This window comes from Parambassis ranga, chromosome 1 (assembly GCF_900634625.1).
Source record: "Parambassis ranga chromosome 1, fParRan2.1, whole genome shotgun sequence".
Classification (NCBI taxonomy): domain Eukaryota; kingdom Metazoa; phylum Chordata; class Actinopteri; family Ambassidae; genus Parambassis; species Parambassis ranga.
In genome coordinates this window covers 21,061,758-21,080,123 of record NC_041022.1, presented here as the reverse complement: position 1 = coordinate 21,080,123, position 18,366 = coordinate 21,061,758, and the positions used below count along the sequence as shown (strand labels likewise).

Here is an 18,366-nt window from a genome sequence, read left to right as displayed (position 1 = left end):
ATTCTACAGGTTTTTGTCCTTATTGTTTTTTCTTGTTTGTTTTTGACACCCAACACGGTAGACATTTTATTTTCAAAGTCTAAAACTAGAAGAACCTATAAGGGCCTCCACCTATAAAATAATTACACAATAGATCCATTAATATTCCAGGAGATAAAAATAGTATCCTATATACACAATGTGCCCCCACCCCCACATTATTGCAGATATATACTTTAAAGATTAATAATAAAGCTAATCATTTTATCTTGAAAGAAAATAGACAGTCATCCAAAGGTATGAATTTAAAAAACTCCAGTTTAACTTTATTTAAATACAAGTATAGTAATACAAGGCACTGAATCTACGATCTAGACTTAGCTGATACCTGTTTCTCAATAATTAAAATGAAAACATGTTACACTGACCTCACTATTTAAAGTGTGAGTTCAGCAGAAAAGAGCAGTGTACAGTTTTATTTATTCTGTTTAAGATTCAAAAAGGAGGTTTTATGGAGTTACAGGTGACCTCTGTGGCTTTCAGCTGAGTGTTTCTATAAAATACTGTTTATCATGGACAGATTATTCCACAGCCAAGTGAATAATAAAGCATAGAAAAAAATGCTGAAGCAGCTGCGTCTGACACTAAGTGCGATATCATAAACCATCACTGTTTTATTTAGAATTTCACACCCTGTTTCGATAAAATGGGACATGGATGACTGTGAGTGATAAAAACCCCGTTTTTCACTGTAGGCACACACACGCCTGAACATCTGGATGGGGGCGCTGTGACAATGAATGCCCAGAGAGCGTGGCGCTATACATCTGACACAGGAGAATTATAGAGTTAATAGTATTTGGCATGACAGGGAGAGAGAGCGGGGAGCGCAGTGCCGTGCCTGAATGCAGTCTCATCCTGTTTAGTATTCACTGTGCGCAGCGCCTGGAGGCCCCGGAGGGCTCACCTGCCCGGAGTCTAGACGCACTATCACACACGTTAGACAGCGCGGGATCGAATCGCGCCAGCCCCCGGGCTTCACGGTCCGCGCAGGAGGGAATTGGTTCCACGGCCAAAGACGCCCCGGTGAGTGAGTGGGTTTGAGTGGGTGGACTGGTGGGTGGGGCTCAGACAGTCGGGTCGGCTGGGGACGCTGCCTGTCTACCTGCCTGCAGCGGCGCGTGGGCTCGAACCTGTAATCCGTCATTCCACTAAACGTGTAATCTAATTACTCCTGCTTTGTTACGTTATATTCCCGCCAAAATATCATTTCTATTGATTATAAACGCGATTTAGGAGAGAATGAAACCACTATGCCTATATATGAGGGAATATAAAACAAATCAATATTCAAATCATTTCAGATCGGTGCATTATTTTGAAAAGATTCAAATATTATTTCCACGTGGATTAAAATCAACTTTCCTGGTGGTTAGAGGTTGAAAATAACATAACTAAAAATGTTGTTTCCCTTATAAGTCGTATTTTATAGTTTAAATGACTAATCCATCCGGGAAAAGTTACATTTTAATTTAATGACATTTTTCCTGACATTAAAATATTGTGCATCAATAGGCTGGAAGCACCCATGCAACATACCTGATATTACTTACTATGTGTCATCATTGGTAGCTGAAAATACTGTATTTAATTAACTGTTGTTCGTTACAGTAGAGGGGAAAGTAATGTGGCAGTGCAGACAGACCTGTCTGTCTACCTGTCTATCCGTCTAGCCGATCGGTAGCTCTGCGATCTGTCTGCAACCCCTGGGAGACTCGATAAAAATCCCCGCTCCGCTCCTCTGCGCCCCCCCCCTCCTCCTCCTCGATGGCTCTGCGCTCCTCTCCTCTCCTGCATGTGTGTGTGTCTGTGTGCGTGATCGACAGTCCGCGCGCGCGCACGTGCGAGTGTCTATGTGTGCGCGTGGGTTGTGTGCGTGCTCCGACTGCTGGTTCACAGCAAACAGTCACAGTGAATGACTGTCTGTAGCGAGGCGGAGGGAGACACTACACCGCTTCTTCTGCGCCGCTCCTCCATTGAAACACTTTCCAGCGCAACACAGACGAAGGGGTGAGTAAATAAAAAAACTCGGCCGGTCACCGTGTGCATCGGTCCAGACTCGACCGGTAAGACGGGTCGTGGAGTTGTCCGGGTCCCGCACTGTGTATGTGTGTATGTAATAAGGAGGGTGGTGGAGGGATGCCTATGGATATGTGGGTGAATTTGGATAGAGGGGTGGTGTGTGGTGTGTGGAAGTGGAGGTTAGGCTATTGTTTTTAGGGGAGTAGGGTGGTAAAGTTGTGCTGGCTACGGGGCTACTATGGGGGATGGGCGCATGAGGAGGTGGGGGGGCAGACCAAACTTTAACACTTCACACCGGCTCCACTCACTCGTCGCCGCGGGCTGCCCCCCCCTTCTTCCTGGGCAAATGACTTGATGAGTCCTCGGCACCTATTTCTCCCGCATTCCTGAGCTTTCTAAAAACTACTTGGTGTTTGGGGAGGCGGCAGTTTATTTTTTCTTTTTTTTTTAATCACGGTGGATTTGAAAATCGCTGGCAGTCGTTGATTTGCCCAGTATCATGGTGTCTTGTCGGTAAACGGGTTAAGATTTTACAGCCAGCCCCCTACTTTCCTTTCCCCTCCTCTCCTCTCGCCATGCCGGATCCATCCGTCTGTCTCGCCCACAGTTGCAGCGCATTTGTGTCCCGGGATGACCTGTTGATGTCGGCTAAAGATGGAGTGCCAGGATCGGCTATAGACCCCCACCCTCTACCTCTTCGGTCAAAATACGAATAAGAATCGGAGTTTTAGCCAAGTATTCACAGCCCCGCGTGTGTTGCCGATCCGATTTTTAGTGGAGATGTAATAAATAATTTATTCGCTGTGATATATCATAAGCGACATTTTGGAAGGGGAACAACGCGTGTCTGTCCCGTGTCGGTCGCTGCCATTCCGGCCAGATAGAGGAGGAGGGAATTCGGTCTGATCGGACATCACACCGCGCTGGCACGGAAAGAGGGGAGAGCACGGAACTGCTGAATATTTCATCCTCCTGGACTATTTTTGTGGCGTATTTCGTGCCCCCAGCTCCTCGGATGATCAGCGTGTGTGTGTTAGGGGAGTTATAAACGGTATTGACATTCAAAATAAAGGAGAAGAGCTCTCTTTTTGTCCCTTTCCGCTGCCGCCCCCTCCCTCCTTCCCTCTCCCTCCCTCCGTGAACGCACGCACACACCGGCCCGGGCCATCCGAGGACTCCCAAAACCTACCGGGCATCGAGGCTGGCACACGGCGGGGCACCGAGAGCTCTCTGCCCGCTCTGACTGCCCTGGTGCACCGCTGGTGGCGGTCTCCTTCTCTCCCGAGGCGTCGACCGGCGAGACATCGACTCTGTTTGACTTTCATGTGAGATTAATTGATGTATAATTGATGTGTATAAATGATATTTGGTTTTTTGAAGTTTCAGCTCTAGTCGTGCTCAAGGGAGGCTACACTATAGCCACAATGTGGTGTCTTGTCTACCCACGAGTGTCGGTAAATACAACATTTTCAGCGGTAAATGTCGTAAAACTGGTGGCCACACAACGCTGGAATTTATTACACGTGTTTTAAAGCCATGTTTGTGAGTTATATGTGTAGGTGAAGTGTTTTACTAATGCCACTGTTAGCCTTAGCTTTAGCTTGCTACTTGCTAACAGGCCACCTTTAACCTCCCCAAACCAGGAAACTGAATATGATTAAGTTGTGATTGACGTTGATGTCACAAGCTTGCGTTCATAATAGTACGTGGATTGAATGAGTGCAAGCACACTGGCTGTAATCATCATGTTACTTTGTAGGTATTTGGGTGTTAGCATGTAGTCAAGTCAGCTTAAAGTCAACCACAGCACTGGAGATGAATTGTAAAAGTTAAGCAGAGATGATACGCTCACACACTGGGACACACTCTGTTTAGCATGGAGTCAGAGCATATAATGGGGCACGTGGGGACTGCAGGGCAAAGGTCAAGTGGTGTGAATTAACTCCCCTTTATGTTTCTTGGAAGTTGTTGTGACCTCTCTGACCTGTGAGGAGGAAAAGGTGGCTGGCAGGATGTCCTTGTGACATGTCAATGCTCCACAGTGTGTTAAAAAGATCAGGCAAGCGGTTGACACGTGTGAAAGAACATGTTAGTTCCTAGGTTAAAAAACAGACTGCTGTCATGTTATTTTGAGTATATATATATACATGGCTGGTGTGCTGTGATTTAATGTGCGTTCATTTCGCTTCTATTAAATGCGCACAAGGATTTTTCTTTGTGCACATTCTTTGTCTTGGCAACTGCCTACTTATGATTCATATGATTGCACATATTCACACCTGGAGACAACCACAGTCATCTACTATTGGTCGATGTGAAGTTCCATTGGGATACTTGTCAGTTCAGTCGCTCGCTCAAGGCCACAGAAAGTGCAGATGTTAGGGGGCAGACAGTGTGTAGATCATGCTTTTTTTTAGTTCCTAGATTTTTTTTTTTGACTCAAAGGTCAAAAAGTAACTTTTGATTGATTTGATTTTAATCCTGCAGATGTTATGCAGTTGTTAAAATAGGAGCAATGCATGTAGACAAATCCTGGATAAGACCCAGAACGTGTGGAGGAAATATCACTCTGAGACACTTGAGTTGAATTATAATAGAATTAATGCAATGCATATTGATTTCTTTGCATCGACACACACTGTCAGGGCACACTAACGTGTCAATGTAAAATAGCAGGCAAAAGGCGAGTCCATTATTGCCAAAACATTATTGATTTTAAGAAAATTAGTAGGAGAAAAGTGAACTGTAATTTATGTAGCATAAATGATGTTTTGTGTTACTCGGATCCAGTTGTACAAAGTGCTCCCAATCCAATAATCTTTCTGTCTTTAATCTTAATTAGTTTTGTACAGAACAGGACTGCACTATTAATTAGGCTTAATAATATTTTATTTACGCAACTAGCACACACAGTAATATTATACTAATATAATATATGGACAATCTTTAAAGTCTGTAAGCACTCACAGATGCTGCTAACTATGCCTGATATACTGTATTTGACATGAATTTTGTGGCTCCTTGTCCAGCATAATCAGCATTAAAAAATAAAATTAAAACACTGTTAATGAAACGTGTAGCACAGGAGCTGTAAATAGACTCGGTTTCTCTTTGCTTGCTGCCTTACTGAATATGCTAACATATATCAAAATTAATTAGTTACCATAAATTAAAAAATGAATTGTGATGAAATGCTGATGGCCCTCTGCTCTCAGTGCTGCCCTTATGTAGGTGTATGGCAGGAGCTCAGGGCTGCTTAAGTTCCCTGTGTTTTCAACCTTTTATTTTTCAGGGAGGAAAGGTTTGCTGAGCACGCACGCCAGAGCATTCTGCTCGCATTCACACCTGGGAGCTTCCCAGTACAACCACTATCTACACTGAAGTAGTTAAAAGTTTAAAGGGAAAATCCACCTTTATTCACCCTTATAGTGTTCCAATGGGTCGTATTTTGCAAGTTTTGCATGGTCTAAGTTTCCCAGAAGGACTTTCAATGATTAAAGCCTGGCTGTTTTGTGTGCAGTGTAATGAATGTGTGGTTATAATGAGAGGTTCTGTGTGGAGACATTGTCACGTGTCTTTCCTATTTGTTTAGATTACATTTAAAGTTGTCAGCACCATATCAACAAAGTTTAATGTTTTGCTCCGCTGCACAATGCTTGGCCAGTTCTGATTGTGTAGAAATCGGCCTCCTCCCACTCTGAGTGTTACTGACAAATGGTAGTGCTACAAATAGCTTTCTATTCAGGGAATTACAACATAAGTTTAATGTGTATTTTACTGCACCTCTGTCCCAATTTCTTCTCATCTTATCATTGTTTTTTTTCCCATTTTTGCTCAGTTTAAAGTGGTGCATGTGTACTTCAGGTATTCATTTATTTTTCTTCTGGTTCACCAATACCTGATTTGTTAGTGTTGTAGTATGTTCTCCCTAAATAGCTTTGCAGTTGCCATTCTTTCAGTTTTCAGTGAATGGTTGGAACTGGTGGATTTCTTTTTTTTTTTCTTTTTTTGCTTGAGGCCATTTGCAAAGTCAGCCTCAGGAGGTTTTGTTGTTGAGTGATAGTTTTTATATATAAGGCCACTGCTGTGGGTGGATTGTGTTTACATTTTCCAGCTGTGGAGGTGGACATTGTATCCAAAATGACTCAAGCTGGGCGTAGTTATACTGTACTGGGCTGAAAATGGCTGCCATTGAATCTCGTCATTTGTGTTAATCAATCTTGACTCGACTCTGGTGCGTGATCCTGAAAGCTGTTACATAATTAATACAAAACATGATGTTTGCATTCTATTAAAGTCAGTGTGTGTTTTTGAAGTGTGAGGTAGAACCACAAATCCTGCTACTTAGGGGAATCTGAAAAGAATCATCTAGTATATTTGTTTCACACCCAATGCCACACACTCTAGCTTAGCTATAATGCAATTATTGTGGACACTTTTCGAACACGAGACTTGCTAAGACAGTCCTCAAATCTGCTTTGGCAGGCCTTTGCTGTGACCTCTGGTGCTGCATCACTGAACGTTCTTGCCAGATTTATGAGGAGGACTGGAGGTGAGGTAGAAGGCTGCTGTTTAAGTTCTGTCTGCGAGTCTTCCTCCCTGAGGAGGAATAAGGCTAATCAGTATCATATTGTTTCCTGTGAGGCGTTTATTTGGAGTTGTAGCCAGAGTGGGAGCTCATCATCATCATCCACTCAATTTAAGCACCCAATATTTGTGGGTGTCCTCAGCTAAGTTTAGCCACCATCCATCACTTGGAGGCCGCGATCATGTATAAAACATATTGTTTCAGTAGAATCATGACTGACCTTTGTGTTTTTTGTCTGTTTATTTCTGCTCCATCATACTGGTAATTTGAGTAGTTACACTGTTTATAGTTATGTATGTGTTGTGGATTTGTGAAGAAAAATAAAGGAAAAAAGCCACTTCAGTTGTGAAAGAAAGGATTTTCAACATTTTTCTGCTGCAAGTTTGACAGTTCCTCCAGTTTTGATCACAGCCTTCTTTGTTGGATGGTGACAAAGACGAGTGAAATAGATGAGTTATGTAAGCGACTGTTTTGACTGAGAAGGAGCGACAAGAAAATAACAAAGTAGGCCAAAAACCACCAAACAGTTTATTAACTGTGAATTAGATGTAATGAAACAAGGTTAAAAAAATATAAAGGCTTATATAACTGTCGCTGTTGGCCCAAAATTCCCTTTCATTTGGAAGTTGGAGTTGTGAATTAAAGTTGTTTACCAAATACTTAATTCATTAATCATCATACACTTTACTTACCCTGTTTCTTCCAGTCCTCCTTTGCTCTGCCTCAGAACTCATTTACTTACAGTTTTCTCTTCTCCTGTTTATCTGCATCATTTTCATCAATTTCCTGATTCACCATTCTCCTCAGCTACCTCTCAATTATCTCAGCTACATGTCCATCTCATCCCTTCATCTACGCATCCCACCACCCTTTCAGATATCTCCTCCTCTGTATTGTTCCTCAGAGCATCTTATCCACTTCATAACTTCTACCTGTCTGTTTTCCTGCAGACCCTGTGGTGCTGGGCAGAGCGTTATGGCTCAGACGCTGCAGATGGCGATCCCTAACTTTGGCAACAACGTCCTGGAGTGTCTGAACGAACAGCGGCTGCAGGGCCTCTACTGTGATGTCTCTGTGGTCGTCAAGGGACATGCCTTCAAGGTCAGAATTATATTGTTTGGGCCAAAACGTAGAGAGAGAAAAAGTAGAAATACAATGACAACCTTACAGAAAAGACACGACTAATAAATATTCTGGTTTTCTTAATGGAGTGGCACAACCTGCTGGCCCACTGTAGAGTTTGCCTTACATGGTCTGTGGAGATCAGTAATTTGAGATTTTAATTTTAAACGCATCGAGTGCATTTCCTGATATTGATCTTGATGTATGTATCCTGCACCAGTAGCAGTGTATTTTTAAACTCCTATGACTTACCTCTCCCTGCTGTTTACCCCTCAGGCCCACCGTGCAGTGCTGGCAGCCAGCAGCTCCTACTTCCGGGATCTGTTCAATGCCGGGGGGAAGAGCTCAGTGGTGGAGCTGCCCCCGGCCGTGCAGCCACAGAGCTTCCAGCAAATCCTGGCCTTCTGCTACACGGGACGCCTCAGCATGAATGTTGGAGACCAGTTTCTGCTCATGTACACCGCCGGCTTCCTCCAGATTCAACAGATCATGGAAAAAGGCACAGAGTTTTTCCTTAAGGTAAACCTGAGACAGAGGACACTGTAAACACAATTAAGAATTGTAACCTAGTAACTTAATAAATAAAACAATGACTGCAATAGTTTGTAATCAGTGCAGAAGAATGGACCAGCATGTGCTATGTGCCACCACCACATCACTTGTTGTAGGTGACATTATGCATGGCATTGTGTTGTGGCACAGGCATCTGTGTTTTTCAACAGGTTCTTGTGACTCAAGAATAATTGAAACATCATACTGACACTACAGGTTACATCTATAGTAGCAGATGATCTGATTAGATCTGGAGTGCCTTGCTGCATAAATCTCCATATTAATGAGAAAAACTGATTTTCTCCAAAGTTCCTTTTAACACCTCCAGACATAGAGTTGATATGATACCAAGAGAAGTATGTAAAGATACAATATATGTCCCTGAAGGACGTGTCTAGTCAGCTGCCACTTTTAAAATGTTTGTCAATTGAGGACATGGTGTGTTTACTCCATCAGCCACTTTTGCAAGCTGCTAAATGCCAGGAACTTGACTCACATCTTGCACTAAACTCTACAGATCACATTGATGTGTTTTTTTTCATGGAGATATCAAAATATATTGGTCATTTGACAAAGCCCTGTCCTAACATTTTTCCTGGTAACGTATTTGAATTTAACCAATATCTCAAACATTTATTGTCTTCCCATGAGGCTGTAAGTCAATGGATAGTATGGAATGTATGGACCTATAGCATTTCGCAGACAATTTTGCTTAGCTGTGGGCCAGAAAGATCGGATAGAGTTCACATACAACAACAAAACTAGCTAACTAGCCATGTTATTATCATGATTTTCCCAAACAAGGGATTCTCTTGAGTAAGCTCAACTGCAGTCTCAAGTATTGAGTCGAGTCGCGATATGTGAAATGATCTCTTCTGTCACATGCTTGTTAATGTGTTCAGTGGAACAGGGGTGCCTGCCGCTGCAGCTTATAGCTTTTTAACATGTTGGCTATTAAGTGTAATTGGAGTGTTTGACTGCGTCCTTGTTGCTATGGATACCCACTTAGAGATACAGGCTGAGGCAACGTTTTCATTCTAACAGAAACACAATGGAACTACTTAGTGAGTGTGTTTGTCAATAATCAATGGACACGCCAGAGCCAAGAATAGTTTATTATAATAAAGTTAAATCACCAGCCAAACTTGGAAGTTTTCAGAACTGCATAACCTAATAAAATATTGGCATAATATTTTCTGTGTATATATGTCGCCTTAACCCCAGGTCTCCTCACCAAGCTGTGACTCCCAAGGTCTCCACACTGAAGAGACTCCACCCTCTGAGCCTCAGAGCCCCGTCACTCAAACAGTGGGAGGAGGCGGAGTCGGTGTCGCTGGTGCGACTGTAGGAAGGCCTGCTTCTTGTCTGACGCCCCTTCCTCTGGTGTCAAAGGTGAAAACTGAACAGACAGCCACTACGCCTCAGCCAACTCCACAGCCACAGCAGGTAGGCTTGAATCATAAAACAGTTATCTGAAAAAAGAACAGTCTATGTGTTAACAGTGTATATGAATAAAATGAGTTTTTGTTAAACACTCATAGCTAGCTTTTTTAGTAAAAGGGGAATTTGCAGCATATCTTGTTGCTGAAGACTCTCAGTCATTCAGGTCATTTCATTCAAAGGGTTAAAGCAAGGCAACTGGAGAGTTTTCTTGAAGACGTTTCGCTGTTCCTCCAAGCAGCTTCATCAGTTGAGGAACTGATGAAGCTGCAGCAGCATATCTTGTTTCTTGATACCTAAAACACAGGTAACAGAGAGACTACAGCTATTAGTTATTTAATTTAGAGGAAAACATCTGTTGCCAGTTCAAAAATAGTTGCCATGTGATGTCAGGTGCTAATCTCCATATCAGGATTGAAACGGAAAGGATACACCATGAGAGCAATGTGATGATCCTCACATACGTCTGATTTAGATAAGCAAACACCATCACGTGTACAGATTTGTCAGCATATGACTCAGGAGGCAACACTGTGTTAACATTTGCTGTCACTGGAAGATGTCAGTGAATTTAACATCAGCTACTTTTAAGTGAGAACATCTTCACACATTTCCTGTTCATTCAGCATTTGAGATGTTTAGAGTAGAGCCTTTTTCTGTGTTTTTGATATTCTTGCAGTTAGAGAAACTGAACACCAATGAGACATTTAAATGTTACTGTGCCAAAAAAAGAGAGAGAGAACTTCGTCAAATTATGTGCCAAAGACTTTTTTTGCCAGTATTTGGCAAGTGAGCTGGGTAGTGAATATAGTTAGAGATAGAAGCTGTGAGTTAAATTGAGTTCTGTGTGTCGGCACAGTTACTTGATGTTTAAACACTTCTGATGCAGCTGTAGAAATGATTTGTCATTAGTGTTGGTTATGATTATTAAGTGTTAACCCTAACCAGGGTTTCTTTCTCCTCCTCAGCAGGAAGGGTCTCCCTACTCTGTTGTCTGCACCCCTGTGGCCAAGCGGCTATGGGAGGGAGGCAACCGTGATGGTGGTGGGGGGTCCGGAGGGGGCGGGGGAGGCGGAATAAGGAAGGCAGCTCGCTACTCTTCCTCCTCTTCTTCCTCCTCCTCTTCCAACAATGTTACCCAGGATGGCCCGGGGCGTGGACCTGCAGTCAACGCTGCCATGGTGGGCAGTGGCAATGCCACCTTGGTGGGAGGTGCTGGACTCAACAGTAACCATAACAACAATAACAACAACGGCGGCACCCCCGAGGGCACGAGCCCGGGCACTTTGAGCATGTACACTAGCGACTCGCCCATCAGTTACCATGACGACGAGGAAGAGGATGATATAGCAGATGAAAGCGCTGAAGAGCAGTACAGGCAGATCTGCAACATGTACACCATGTACAGCATGCTGAACGCGGGAGCAGCAGGTAAGCGCTGCCAGCGGACGAATACATCAGTGTGTGAGTTCATTTATGGGTCACAAGTTTTTTCTCTTGCTGTAGTGTGTTTATGAAAATGAGTCCTGTAAAGTTTGTTTATCCAAACTTCTTGGGACTGGTTGTTAAGGAAAATAATTATATAAATTGAATCCTGACCTAACTTTATAAATTGTTTATAAACTGTTTGATCTCAGGTTTTGGGAAGATCAGACGGTTGCTTAGAACGAAATGTTCCAATCAGTCACGATTGTACATTGATGGATATATGTTCAAACAATCCATCCATCCTTCTCCCTCAGTGGTCGGTGAGCGGGTGGAGGCTCTGCCAGACATGACCCTAGACTCTGGGGGCGGTCGGGGTGGTAGAGGGGGGCGGTCCCGGCAGGACCTGGCATCGCTTCCTGCTGAGCTCATCAGCCAGATTGGTAACCGCTGCCACCCGAAGCTGTATGAGGAAGGTGACCCAGCCGAGAAGTTGGAGCTTGTGAGTGGTACCTCTGTGTTCATCTCCCGCGCCCAGCTCATGAATTGCCACGTTAGCGCTGGCACTCGCCACAAAGTGCTGCTCAGACGCCTGCTAGCCGCATTCTTTGACAGGTCAGTGTCCGCATTTGAATGTCATACGCTGTCATCTCTTACATCACTGTGAATATTCTCAGAAACACATCAGGAATACAGAATGTAAAGCCAACTAGCACTGTCTTCCTAACACAGAATTGAACTCCTACGGCAACTAAATCCCTCAATTTACAGCTTGAACTGTTGAAACCTGCTGTAAAATACATGGGCATTATGTGTAAAAATATTTTTCTGCTTTAGGAGCACGCTTGCCAACAGCTGTGGAACCGGCATCCGCTCCTCAACCAATGACCCCAGTCGTAAACCTCTGGACAACAGAGTTCTGCATGCTGTTAAATGTGAGTCACAAAGAGAGAAACACACTTTCTGACACTATAAATACAGTGACTTACATGCCATGCTGTGTGTTTTTTGGAACTTCCAACTTTGAAATCTTTGCATTAAGATTCTCTTCTCCTTTTTTCCATCTTCTTCTCATTTTCCCTTTTTTCCTCCCAGTCTACTGCCAGAATTTTGCTCCGAGCTTCAAAGAAAGCGAGATGAATGCCATTGCAGCCGACATGTGTACCAACGCCCGTCGTGTTGTTCGTAAGAGCTGGATCCCCAAGCTTAAACTCCTGATGGCCGACAGTGACGCCTACTCCGCCTTCTTGGCTGACAGCGTGAAGATGGAGGCGGATGCGCTGGGGGCCGACCAAGGCTTTGACCCTGCCTCGCTGGAAGCTGTGTCAGCGGCAGCAAGCACCAACAATATTGAAGCAGGAAGTGGAGCTACGCCGGCAGATGCCCTCCATGGGGCAGGAGGAGATGGCAGCACTTTGTTTTGAGTGAGTGAACGGACAGATAGATAAATGGACAGATTGATGGAATGGCATTTCTGTGGGTAATGAGTAGAAAACGATGGCAACTGTGGTCTTTATCACTCCTCCCCTTGCTGCCACGTGCTTGGGGATCTGTTTCTTCTCTTACACCTCTCTCAGATTGTTCTGCTTTCCTTTCTTTCATTTGTCCACATTTCTATCTCTCTCCACAGCCCAGAATGAATCGCTCTGGGTCGTTCTTCATTCCTCTTCTGGCGAAGAGAGATAGAAAGACACAGAGAATGGTTGCAGAGAGAAGAGGTTGACAACCCCCCCCACCCACCCACACACACCTCTTGATTCTCTGCAACCTTCATAAGACCTTATTGTTTCAACCTTTATTTGTTATGTTTTAAAGTATGTGCTGTCACTAAGGCCCTTTTTTTTACCATAACCAATCACAGACATTCCCTGGGGCGGGGGGTGGGGAGGGGTAATCCTGTTTGGAGAAAGTGATATTTCCTTCCCAAACTCTGCTAACACTGTTGTTTTGATATTGAATGTATGCGTGGCGAAGCATTCGAAGTCAGTGGGCCTGAGTGAGATTGTGCCGAGCCCCTTTGTTTTTTCCTTTGATTTGTTTGTTTTGCTTTATTTCATCTGGACGGCCAGATGGAAGCTTCTCTGAGCATGGTGTTGATGAGGTCAGGCGTTAGACTGAATATTAATATGTATATTGGCATGGTTCATGAACTCCTCAACCTCAACCTGACCCCACCAACTCTGCTCTTTAACCCCTGCCAGACATGCTGGGAAACTGACCATCCCGTCTTTAGAGAAATGCTACCAAGTTCAGACTTGGACAGCAGCACTTTGATTGGCTGGTGAGTTGTGGTTCAGATTTGTTAGCCAGTGTAGTGGCAGATGCAGAAAACTAAGATTTGCTTGACTAAAACCTATTCCCTTGAACCTCCCACACTTTATTACCCTTAAAAACAGTTTGTTTACTTTTTTTGTGCTATTTTTTTCCTATGTGTGTTTTCTGCCAAGGATCCTGAGGGAGAGGAAACTTGTTACTGATGATTGTCAAAGAGTTTGCGCGTGATAAATGCACTGTTATTTCCTGCGGTATGAGTACAATCGAACTAAGTTTTTGTAAGTATCAGAAAGAGAGGGTGGTTTTATTTAAAAAATGCAAAAAAGGAGAAAAAATATTTGCTGAAATCCAACATATATCTCTGTTTAGCACCCGTTTTTTAAAAAAACCTGAAGGAAAGTCAAGAATTATCTTAAAGCGAGTTTTTGCCTGTGAACCTGGTAACGAGTGTGTGTGTGTGTGTGTGAGGACATAGCAGTGATGTTCTTTTCGTTTCAGCTCATGTTTAAATTGATTTCCCGAGGAATCTTAACAGCACAGGTTTCCTCAGGCTCTGCTGCCTGGATGTGTGCTCGCCTGGCACGGACAAAGGTGCTAATTCAGGCGGCGGTACATGGCGAGGATACAGCTCTGTGCGTATGTGTAGGTGTGTGTCTGAATGGGCTTACGGTTTGTGTGTGTGCTGCGGCAGAGAGAGAGAGAGGGAGAGCGGGAGGCCAGACAGCGTGTTTTCACACACGCTTGGTCGATTCATTCACCCATCACTGCGGTGAGCACACATACACGCTAATACGCATTTGGGCGCTGTCAGCTGCATCAGCTACAGTACACCAGAGCAACGTGGGAATTAAAGGGGAATTACACCGAAGGCTGTTGTCCATCACATGTAAGCAATCAGCTAAAAATATGTTTGGTGTTTAAAGAGGCTGCAGTTAATCTCACTGCACTGGCCGAAAGTTGGTTTAGAAGTTATATTTCTGGCTTTGTGGAGGGTATTAAAAATTACAGAAAGCTGCTAAGTAATGGAAATCACAGAAAAATGTTGGCATAGAAACAACCCTGAAAGTAATTCCAGTCATATTTGATACTTGTGCACTGCTGAATGGCAGCTTTCAGAAAAAAAAGAACAAGAATGCAAAAGTGCTTTTATAGATAGAATCTGACCTACAGAACACACAATACAGATAAATACACTCATCAGCTAAACCCTGGAGGGGTCGTTTGCTCCTGTTCAGTTTGAAATTGAATAAAGGGGCTCTAAGTGAACGTTTAGTTTAGCATCCTCTGTACCACTGCTTTGGTTCAAGTTTAGTTATAGTCGGACTAAAGTCTAGAACTTGTAAGAAGTAGTGTAAAAAACAAACATAATCTACTGTGCTCTGTTTTATTTGGTCTGATGTTGAAATGCACACGGCAGTTTCTTCATGTGTCCACACATATCTTTGTCTTGAAAATGTTTTTTTTAGGTTTATGTTGTGGCTTAAATGAGGTGGGGTTGGGATCGTGTGTGTGACAAGACTGAGGCCAGAGCAGTGAAAATTCAACTCCTGATGACTGTCAGCTGTTGGTCCCCTTTTATTGACAGATTGTTGTTGTGGTTCTGGTGGCTGCATTTGGCAGTGATGTGGTAACTAGTACTCACGTTCAGTTTGTTTCCTCCAGTCGATGCACCGTTCCCACAGTAATTAAAAATCTGGAAAAGTCATGGAATTTTCTGGCACTGGAAAGTCATGAAACTAATTATGATAGTTATACTTAGATCAAATTAATTAGAGAATTTAAACATATCATCCAAGTCTTAATGTCTTCAGCTGTTGGCTGCATATGTGCAGCGTAGCTGGAGTTTTCTGGTCCTGAAAAAAGTCATGGAGATGTTTTCAAATTTTGTGGGAACCTTGTTGATATTACTTTCTACCAAATTAGATGATGGCTGCAGTAAGCCTTCAGTGTGTAATGTGCCATAATGGTTAAAAAAGGGAATGCAGTCTAATTTGAAAGAACATCAGCTCACATGTGTAGTTTCATTTCATTCATTCAGTCATTTTTAATGTTTTTATGTGCCATTGCCTGTGTGAAAAAATTGTGCATTTGCCAGAATTGACAAACATGTTACTACTACTAGTAGCTTATTGTTGCTAAAAACACGAGTAACACTAAAAGAACCTAAAACCTTTTGTAAATCAGTGTTCATTTTTTAGTATTCGGCCTGTGATTTTCCTAATAGCAGAAACCTCAAGCACCTTATTGGCAGTGTGGCATCAGGAGTGAGCAAGTAAAGAAACTGTCACTTATTAATGATGTTTGGACTGTCACACGCTCACACACACACACACACTGTCGAGAGCCTGTTGTGAAACACAAAAACGGCGCTGCACATAATTTAAGAACCAAAAACAGCCTTAAAGGCGTTGTCTAACCAGTCTTAAACTTAACCAGTTTTATAGATCAGTGTTATAAAAAATGTCTGCTTTAAAAGAAGGATGGAAGGAGGAAGTTTATTCTGGAGCACAGTGGTACGATCTATGGAGAGTAAACCGAGCGGTGAGTACCCGAGGGCAGATGTGAGACATAAAGAAGACAAGAATATAGAGAAAGGTATTAGAGGAGAGACGAGAGGTGAATGAGATGGTTTGCACATTGTTTTTATTTTCCCTCTTAAAAATGGTTTCATTCCAGTGCTTTGTTTAAATACAAGAAAGAAGCGCTGCCTTAAATGAGGAAAAAAACATCTGAGGTAGATGGAGAGGGAAGAAGAGGACAGTCTAAAGCCTCCCTGGAGAGAAGGGACGAATGAAGAGGGGGGAAGAGGAGGAGGAGGGGGTGGTGGCTGGGACGCTTGGATGATTTGGTGTGAATGCATGCATGCATACCGGTGTGTATGTATGTGTGTGTGCCGTTTGTTGCAGGGTGGGTTCAGGAGCTGTTTGTAAAGGCTTTGTGTGCATCTGTGGGCGAACACAATGTGTGGGTGTGTTTTTAACGTGTGTGTGTGTGTGCATATTAATGTATGTATGCAGTTTTTCTTTCCTCTCCTCTCGCTTCCCTCTATCTCCATTTATGGCATGTTAATGTCTGCCTCCTCACTAGAAAGAGCTTTTGACAGTGGTACAGTGTGTGTGTGTGTGTGCGTATGTGTGTGTATAATGCGCATGCCTATGCCAGGCTGGGTCTGCGTCTCGATCTATGTGCTGCATACGTGTGTGTCTGGCTTCATACAGCGACTGCGCATGTCTGTCACTCTGTGTGGGTGGTTTGGGTGCTCAGCTCTGCAAGGTCTGTATATATGTGTGTGTGTGTGTGTGTGTGTATGTGTGTGTGTGTGTGTATGTGTGTGTGTGAGTGGGTGGTATGTGCACAGAGGTTGAGATGAGTGGCTGTTTGTTTTTGTCTGCCTCAGAGAGCGGCATACCTTTTTTTCCCTCTGCTTTACACACACATCTGCAGAGTCACATATCCATATCCAACACATGGAGTCTACACCCGTGCCATATCAAAGCTATACAAGTATTGTGGCCATGTTGCATGTCATGGCCGCAGCTGCACTGTTTCAGGAGTAGTTTTGAGATGAAGCAGATTACGAGCACTTCTATTGACCCTTCGCTTTAGGTCTTTCTGTCTTCCACATTCCTTCCCTAGAAACCCAGTTGCTGCCTGGTAAACGTCCTGCATGGGACAGCAGCACAACTGCAGCCAGGACTCATACTCTGTTCCCCACCTCTCCTCCATCTCATACTTTTTGGTCTGCCCTCAGTTCTCCTTTCCTTCGCTCCCTCTCTGTCCTCTCAGCATTTCTCTGTTTTCTATTTTCTTTGTTTACATCTCTTTCTGTCTCGCCTTCCCTCTATGTATACATTTCTGTTTCTCTCCCTTGCTGCCCCCCCATGTGTATCTCTCTCTCTCTTTCTCTTCACACACACAAACACACAGGAAGGAGCTAAATAGTGTTGGTCCCTTGTTGCTTCATTACGTGAACCATCATTTTCTATCCACCGCTGCTTCATTTCTGTCTTGACTCCATTTCCCTCACAGAATGCAAATCCCTGCCAAACTCTCCCCCTGTATATCTGTATGCCCTTGTATGTGTGAGTGGGTGAGCGTTTGCTGTCTACAACAACAACAGATGGGTCTGCCAAATATGTTGTTGCATGTGTGTGCATGTGTGTGTGCATACACATGTGAGCTACTTGCAAATATGAAAATAATTGAGCGTAAGCACATCTGTGTATGTGTGTGAGTGGGACGCTGTGGGCTGTGTGTGTGTGTTTACTGCACCTTTAATAATCAGACTATTGATGAGGATAGTCTATCTGTCCCTATATTCCCCCGGCTGTTGCAGCCGACCAATCAGAATGACCACATGAGAGACGCAGCCAATCATGAGGTGAATATCAACCAGACAGTTTTAACCAAGTGACCAAGTGTTTTTTTTTTTTTTTTTTGGGGGGGGGGGGGGGGGGGGGGGGGTGTTATAATTCTTAATATCTTTGACTAGAGCAGTAAGGGGAGGAGGAGGGAGGTGGTGCTATTCTTCCTAAGGAGGAGATGTTTGTTAAGAATCTCCCAGGACAGACGAGGCATTGCGGCATTCTGCCATCACATGAGCGAAGCCTCAATCCAGACAAAGACACAAGAGTGAGAGGAGAGAGAGAGAGAGAGCAGTCTAATGACAGAGGGGAGGAGGAGGTGATTGTCTCTCTCTGGCCCTGTGCCACCAAGATAAATACCTGGGTGCTTGTTTGTTTATGTAGCGTGGCATCTTGCAGAGGGGTGGGGTTGAGGGGCTGAATAAATAAATGGTAGATTTGCCTAAATCTCTCAGAACGACTTGTGAAATGGGATCCAGATCTCAAGTAAAGCTTTCAAACATGAGCTAGGATTTGTCCAGAAAACAAAAGAAAATGATC

At 43.6% G+C, this 18,366-nt stretch overlaps 1 protein-coding gene across 2 annotated transcripts; it reads left to right on the top strand.

Moving 5' to 3' along the window:
• Positions 1 to 1,927: 1,927 nt before the first annotated feature.
• nacc1b (nucleus accumbens associated 1, BEN and BTB (POZ) domain containing b) lies at positions 1,928 to 17,900 on the top strand. 2 transcript variants are annotated; one of them, XM_028410727.1, is made up of 8 exons: positions 1,928 to 2,049; positions 7,600 to 7,750; positions 8,048 to 8,290; positions 9,548 to 9,769; positions 10,732 to 11,194; positions 11,506 to 11,803; positions 12,026 to 12,123; positions 12,284 to 17,900. In XM_028410727.1, the coding sequence occupies exons 1-8, from the start codon at positions 1,955 to 1,957 to the stop codon at positions 12,610 to 12,612; spliced, it is 1,899 nt and encodes a 632-aa protein (XP_028266528.1). In that variant the 5' UTR covers positions 1,928 to 1,954; the 3' UTR covers positions 12,613 to 17,900. The 2 variants fall into 2 exon arrangements, with proteins under 2 accessions (XP_028266528.1, XP_028266534.1); XM_028410733.1 differs by lacking the exon at positions 1,928 to 2,049 and adding an exon at positions 2,524 to 3,386.
• Positions 17,901 to 18,366: the final 466 nt, after the last annotated feature.

Excerpts from the sequence above, each read along its gene's own strand:
- nacc1b (XM_028410727.1), top strand. The coding sequence starts at position 1,955 with ATGACTGTCTGTAGCGAGGCGGAGGGAGACACTACACCGCTTCTTCTG. Across the intron at positions 7,751-8,047 it reads TCAAGGGACATGCCTTCAAG|GCCCACCGTGCAGTGCTGGC; the intron begins GTCAGAATTATA and ends TTTACCCCTCAG. Across the intron at positions 11,804-12,025 it reads CTAGCCGCATTCTTTGACAG|GAGCACGCTTGCCAACAGCT; the intron begins GTCAGTGTCCGC and ends TTTCTGCTTTAG.